The sequence below is a fragment of the Hyalella azteca genome, unplaced genomic scaffold (assembly GCF_000764305.2).
Source record: "Hyalella azteca isolate HAZT.00-mixed unplaced genomic scaffold, Hazt_2.0.2 contig13225, whole genome shotgun sequence".
Taxonomy (NCBI): domain Eukaryota; kingdom Metazoa; phylum Arthropoda; class Malacostraca; order Amphipoda; family Hyalellidae; genus Hyalella; species Hyalella azteca.
Genome location: NW_025943154.1, coordinates 968627 through 976388, shown reverse-complemented (window position 1 = coordinate 976388; position 7762 = coordinate 968627). Strand labels below are relative to the sequence as shown.

Below are 7762 nucleotides of genomic sequence, written 5' to 3'. Positions count from 1 at the left end.
GCCAATACCGGTACTCTTGTGTTTGAATTCTGATTGCTGTGTGAGCTGTATTGGAAAACAACACAACTTGGAATTAGAACACTATTGAATATTAAACACTACTTAATTAGGCTTTTAATTAAGAGCTATTAGGCTTTTAATTAAGAAAATTTTGATTTTTGCACACACCACACAGCTTGAAACGAGCTGTGTGTGTGACAGTGTGTCTAATTCCAAGCTGTGTCGGAATTAGTTTTTACGTGTCTAAAACCATCTCTTAACTTAATCATCTATTAATTTATTTACCACTTGAAATCAGCAAATACAAGTATACTTGAAGGATTCTTAATATATTCACAGACTTATTTAAAAGTCTTGAACCATAATATTCTTTCTACACAAACAGTTTATCACTATTTGGTAGAGCAAGGTCAACTATCAACTTTGACACCTTTTTCGTAGTTCTCAACTTCTCACTGGGTGACACGCTCTGTCTCTCTTTGGATCTCAACATTTTCCCGCCAGACGGCCCAGACCTAGTGTTTTGGCAATAGTATGGCACGCAATAGTATGACGTCACTATTTCAACCATCAATGAATACGTGGAACCAAGACAAAGCTTAATATAAAAGAAAAAGGTCGCAAAGTGTTGGGGAATTACCCACGATGTCGGCATATACCGTGTTTACCCTAGTCAAGATTTTAGCCAATTTCTTAAGTAGGGTAAATACACAATATTCCAACACCTTAAGGACGTAGCAAGAAATAAATGGCTATAAATAGATCACCGTATGGGCAACTTGAGTTCTGATTGGTTTATGTGTGGCATATTGAGACTAATTCTGACAGCACTTCAAAATTGTAATTTGTAATTCCAACACCCTGTGTCAGGCTGTGTGTCATAATTCTGACACCCTGTGCCAGAATTAGTTTTTATGTGTCTAAAACCATCTCTTAAATCAATCATCTATTAATTTATTTACCACTTAAAATCAGCAAATACAAGTATACCGTAAAATGGGGTAACTTAGACCGGCAGGGTAACTTAGACCACTTTTCGTTTTTTTTAACAAAAACCCCCAAAAATCGAAAACTATTTTACATACAAAAATTTCTTAATGGGCATTAAAGGTGTAATACTGAGGCTACATAACACAATAGAAAGATTTAAAAATTTGCATATCTAATAGGTTAAAAAGTTAGAAATGTGACCCATGAAAAAAAAGCTATTATTTAAAGCCTGTCAGAGTACCCCCTCCAATTTTTTTATTTTTTGGGTAAATAACTCCAGATTTTGATGCATTATAGTAGAACTATTCTAGTTACATATGCAAATGATAAATTTTGGGAAAGTGTCATAGTTTGCAAATGGGGGCGTCACCCCCAAATGGGGGAACTTAGACCACCTAATGTCAGCCCTGATGGGGTAACATGGACCGGCTTGGAAGTTAATATAAAATTACCATTTATAACATATTTTATGTTTGACAGCCTATTTATATTTTTTCTTTATGTTTCAGACTCGACAGAGTCTTATATATGGTAATTTTAACTAAATTTTCAAGCAAGTCAATATTACCCCATCAGGGCTGCCATTAGGTAGTCACATTTCCCTCATTATGGGGCTCAAGTTTTAAAGTCCGGGACAGAAGTCTTGTCTCGGTTCATACGTTTATTCCGGGACAAATTTTACTCTCTGTCCCGTTATTTTTTTCCCGGAATTTTCTCGTCTCGTTTCGTCTGTCCCGGTTCATTTCGAGAAAATTATTTCGAGACGCAGGAGTCTAGACCTAGTGCTTTGTGGAAATCTGGCGCACAATAGTATGATGTCACTATTTCAACCATCTACGCATGCGTGGACCTAAGACCAAGCTTAATATAATGGAAGACGTTGAGGGGTGTCGGAATTACCCACAGTGTCTGAATATGTTGCATTTGCCCTATGCTAATGCTGCTAGGCTGGTATCCATGATACTTTACTGGGGCCGGATTATCAAAATTTCGTAACTTTTTGTACTTACGACAAAAAAGTTCTGTGGTACCGTACGTAAATACACCCTAATTTTGGCATTATCAAAACTTTCATACGCAAGTCTTAGCTAAAAGCCTAAATTTTTTCCCCGCGCAAATTTTTCCTGCGCAAATGTTTTTATAATACTACCGTTAGTATTATGTTGTCATAGCAACGCCACTTGTAAGTCGATTTTGCATACATATGAAGTTTTGATAATCCAACCCCTGGTCTACTTATAGGACTGGAAAATAAACTTGAGGGAGAGTCTAAAAAACTCTCTGCTTTGCCACTATGCCTGAGCCTATTATATAGAAGATAATTTATCTTGTGGCTTCAAATATAGTGGAAAAGCTCTTGTTGTGGTTAGAAAAGTAGATATATTCTATGCTATTCTGATATCCATAAGCATAACCTTTATGTCTTAAATGGCATGTTAATAATTATCTCTAGAATGCAAAGTAGCTAGAGAGAAGAGTAAATCCTAATGTCAGTTCATTAGAACCACTCATGGCCTGTATTTCATTTAAACAGGTTTAGGGTCCTTCTAGTAGTATTCTGTATCTGTAGTGCAAGTGCATGTCTTGTTAATATGGATGAACTTGTGCTTTGATCAAAGTTAGTCAATAAAATCCTTGCAGGCAGCATGAGGCTCAACAAATTTATGAGTTATGGTGCCCCACTCATCATCCTGGTGGTTGGTGGCTCTCTTGGCCTCAAGCAATTCCAACAACTCAGGTGAGTGAGTCATTAATGGGTCACTGTTTCTGTGATGTTTATTTATAAAAGTTCTCAACAGTTCATCATTGTATTAGTCCCCGCTTCAAAGATAAAAATGCAACATTATATTTCTTCACCTATTTGAGTTTCTGTGAAATTTTGCAGCACAAGTCACAGTATTAGTATGGTAGTAGGTAGTATATTTGGCAATGAAGAATAGGCCTGGTTAGGCCTGTTATCAATTATTGTACTTTTTGCGATTTGTTCACATATTTGCGATGAAGTGGGTGATGGTTTGAATTCAAAGTCAAATGCAAATCTCATCAATTTAATACTGAATTTAAGTCTTTGCCTGATGATATCATGATACAAATATTTTTTTTCAAGCTGGTAATCATGTATGGCTGTTCATCACACTGCTAAGCAACATGACTATTACCTGTACAGAGCTATTGCTGAGTGATTGCTCCTGCAGAGCTATTACTGAGTGATTGCTCCTGCTGAGCTATTGCTGAGTGATTGTTCCTGCTGAGCTATTGCTGAGTGATTGCTCCTGCAGAGCTATTGCTGAGTGATTGCTCCTGCAGAGCTATTGCTGAGTGATTGCTCCTGCAGAGCTATTGCTGAGTGATTGCTCCTGCAGAGCTATTGCTGAGTGATTGCTCCTGCAGAGCTATTGCTGAGTGATTGCTCCTGCAGAGCTATTGCTGAGTGATTGCTCCTGCAGAGCTATTGCTGAGTGATTGCTCCTGCAGAGCTATTGCTGAGTGATTGCTCCTGCAGAGCTATTGCTGAGTGATTGCTCCTGCAGAGCTATTGCTGAGTGATTGCTCCTGCAGAGCTATTGCTGAGTGATTGCTCCTGCAGAGCTATTGCTGAGTGATTGCTCCTGCAGAGCTATTGCTGAGTGATTGCTCCTGCAGAGCTATTGCTGAGTGATTGCTCCTGCAGAGNATGGCTGAATGATATGTTGCATGGCTGAATGATATGTTGCATGGCTGAATGATATGTTGCATGGCTGAATGATATGTTGCATGGCTGAATGATATGTTGCATGGCTGAATGATACATTGCATGGCTGAATGATATGTTATCTGAAGCCCCTCCCCCGCCCCCCAGTTGGACATCGACCGCTGGGAGAACAAGCGCGGGCCGCGCCCCTGGGAGGCCGACAACCCTCTGTACCAGGAGGCCGTGGCGCGCGCTCAGGCCATCAAGGAGGGAACCATCAAGACAACCTCCATCGCCACAAGATAACCTTCATCACCACCACCATCAACACTAGATAACCTCCATCGCCACCAGATAACCTCTCCATCATCACCATCAACACTAGATAACCTCTATCTACACTAGATAACCTCTATCTACACTAGATAACCTCTATCTACACTAGATAACCTCTACGCTAGATAACCTCTATCACTACCATCAACACTAGATAACTTCTATCTACACTAGATAACCTCTACACTAGATAACCTCTATCACTACCATCAACACTAGATAACCTCTATCTACACTAGATAACCTCTACACTAGATAACCTCTATCAACACTAGATAAAATCTACCACCACCACCAACACTAGATAACCTACATCACCACTAGATATTTCTAGCAGGATTTGACAGTAATTTTTGAAGTTGCAGCACTCATTCTGGAGTTATATATGATGTGCATCAAGGCTTTACAATTTTTCTGAAGCCCAAAAATTTCAACGGCAACTGCCCTGTATATATTGCAACTGCCCTGTATATATATTCAACTGTATGTATTGGCAACTGCCCTGTGTTTTACGTTGTATAAATGGTTTAGGAAACTAGCCAACTGTGTTTATTTTAGTGGAACTTCCTACTATAACTTGCTTTAGGATTTTTTATTATGATTGTTCCATTGTGATTTCATTTGTTTTGTTGATGGTACACAATTATGATGCATTGTCTTCTTTTTATCAAAATCTCAACGGGAGCAGCGAAGTCCCGGCAGCGGTGAACTAATATGAAGCATTTGATTTGTGACTGAACAAAAAAGCTCCATCTACTGGCGAAGAAAACGCAACAATAGGAGTAAGAATGTGGGTAATGTTTGGGAAATATGATCGTCGAGAGAAGAGTGAGTGTTCATATGTGCCGACCCTGGTGCTCCCCCTCCTCCCCCGCCCCTCGGCGCACATTGTGTTGCCCTGTGGGGACCTCTGCCCCGTGGGGGCCTCTGCATCGTGGGGGCCTTTGCCCCATGGTGTTCCCCACGCAAGGTGCGGCGCTGCTGTCATGGGCTGTCGGTTCAAGGGCGGACTGCTTTTTTGTCTACTTTTGCGTGGCAGATGAAGTGATTATCAAGTAATTATCAAGAGATTACCAAGAGATCATCAAGTAATTATCAAGTAATTATCAGTGATTATTAAGTGACTATTAAGGTTCGTGTATATAATGTGATGTTCTTGTGTCGATGTACTGATCAGGATGCATCAGGATTCCCTCTGTCTGTTCCTCCATTGCTCGTAGCAAAGACTACCTAATGTTAACTGCATCAGATTATTGGCTTAGAATAAAATAGAATAGAAGTGTCGGCACTGACAAAATAAACCCATGGCCTGTTGCCGATTCTTGAACTTTTCGTGACTTGATTCACAAGGGATCCGGCCTTTGGAACCCGATCTATGGTTTCTCTGGTCAAGTCAGGTTGACATATTCGCAGTCACGTGTTGAAGATCATGAACCTGCCTGGATATTAGTTTAAGGTTTTAATTATTTTGCGTGATTAGAAGAGCATTTACTATTAGTTATTATTCGTCTTCTATGCATTATTTTGCGTGATTGGAAGAGCATTTAGCATTAGTTATTATTTGTTTTCTATGCACCAGGCTTACGCTCGTTCTCTTGAATTTCTTACGTTCAATTCACCACTAATCCCCTCTTTAATGCTTGCCATCTTTCATCGAGTGAATGCCATTCCAATCATACATATAATTCAGGTGAAACAAATTTTCATTATTGCTTCCTTATGTCATCAGGCAGTTAATTGCTGAACATATTTTCAGCTGAAATATCGTGTAAGACCTAATATGAAGACATTGTTTAATTTGGAGATCTTGCAGATTTATCTCGTGGCTTTATTTATATAGCATGTGTGTTAGTTGGTTTTCGTCTTCTATATGTCATTTACTCTTTTCATTTATCATCCTCATTTTTCTTTCACCAGATTCCTAACACTGAGCCAATTAATTCATTGAGTGTAGAACTCGCACATAAACTTTATTTGCATTTTGCCTCCATTCTGTTTCTCCGTGCTTGAATTAAATTGCAAATCTTTAGGAAATATGTCTAACGTTGACATGTGTGCCCACGTTCCTTACCGCATTTCTGAACTCTGTCACCTGCGGACTCTTCATCGCTGGACGAACCTGAAAATCCGCGTCGTTGGACGCATCGTCTGCGGTGACGTGACCGTAACCAAACCTGCTGAGTCGTCCCAGATTCCTGACAACTCCCATGCATCAGCAACGCCTTCCAAAGTGGCTGGTGCGCTGAGTACCTACAGGAACTCTGCGGCAAATGATCAGAGACCTAAACCTGTGCTGGGTACAACGCCTTCCTGAAGGTGGGACGAGAGGGGGTTCTAAGGGCTGGGGGAGGGGCACTGGTTGTTTGGTTATGGTGTTGTGGGGCCTTGGGTGAAGATGGTGCTATCGGGGTGTTGTTGGGCTGAGGAGTGTAGAGGGAATTTGCATTCATAATTACCTAGAGATTTGGAGTTAACAAGTCTATGAAATAATGCACAAGTTTCATTATTAGCAATAATTGGTCGGGTTGACATATCAACGCCGTCCACTGCATTTTTACTGTTGACTTCAACCAAGTTGACATTAGTCGGCAATTTGCCTCCAAAGCGGATGCAAATTAAAAAATTGAATTCTGTACCGTGACAAGCATATGTCCAGCAGTATGGTGTGAACCCGGCTTAACTGATTGAAATTATATTGAAATTAATATCGTAGAATCTGGTATCGCTGCAGGGAAAGTGTTCTGCAATCTAGCAGAGGTTACGGTAATGTTATAGCGGAAAAAAATAACGACTAAGTTATGATCGCTGAGAAGTCAGGGTAGTCTTTTTAATTTAAAGGAACGATGGTGAAAATTACGCTGCAAAGTGGGTTACTTGCAAGTTGTAAGTGAGATAAACATCTGATTTTTGTATCATATTCCGGCTATTTATTTGCAATATATCCTTTGAATGGTTATAATTTCGCGAGTAAACAGTGACATGACAGATGCGCGGGGGCGAAGAGTTACGGCCCGTAAGCCTGCAAAGTATCCTGAACCAACTCTGCCTCCTGAACTCGTATATCATTCAGTCTTCATAAATTTAACAGTGATTTGATTCATGTCTCTAACCAGCTGACCATGTGTAACGTCGTTATCCTGATTCTGAAATTGAGCCCACAGTAACAACTATTATAATCAGGCATCGCGTTCATTGGGAAAATCATTCGTCGACGTTCAACTTAGCCTGCATTTCTGCGTCTGTGAACGGAGGAAGCGCCACCATGGACTAAAAATTTTGAACACCAATTTGCCCCGAATGGTACATCTATTATTTTTCCGCAACGATGCCTGTCTGTAAAGGATCGAGAGCCGCCCGGATCCGGCACATGACATCATTCTGTTGGAAATATAACGAGATTTGCCTCTACAATTATCATGGTGCTATTGACTCCGCAATGAACATTACGTCGCAGCATCACTTCCAACTCTAGCCAACGCCTGAACTGTAATGCAACGTACTGCGATTAGAATAGAATAGAAGCATTAGAATAGAATAGAAGTATCGGTACTGAAGAAAGGAATATGGCCTGTTGCCGATTCTTGTACTTTTCGTGACTTGATTCACAAGGGATCCGGCCTTTGGAACCCGATCTTTCCATAACTGACGATTGATTGAGATAGCTGCTGGACTTATTGCCTGGTCCGTCAAGTGCTAGGCATTTCAAGACTGAACATATGCATCTGCATAGCTTCGTCTAGTCTGTTCTTGAAGGCGTTCATACTC

At 40.4% G+C, this 7762-nt stretch overlaps 1 protein-coding gene across 1 annotated transcript; it reads left to right on the top strand.

Moving 5' to 3' along the window:
* Positions 1–2526: 2526 nt before the first annotated feature.
* On the top strand, positions 2527–4651 carry LOC125178843 (cytochrome c oxidase assembly protein COX16 homolog, mitochondrial-like). The gene is made up of 2 exons (XM_047883550.1): positions 2527–2728; positions 3811–4651. Exons 1-2 carry the CDS (start codon positions 2637–2639, stop codon positions 3965–3967), a joined length of 249 nt encoding a protein of 82 aa, XP_047739506.1. The 5' UTR covers positions 2527–2636; the 3' UTR covers positions 3968–4651.
* Positions 4652–7762: the final 3111 nt, after the last annotated feature.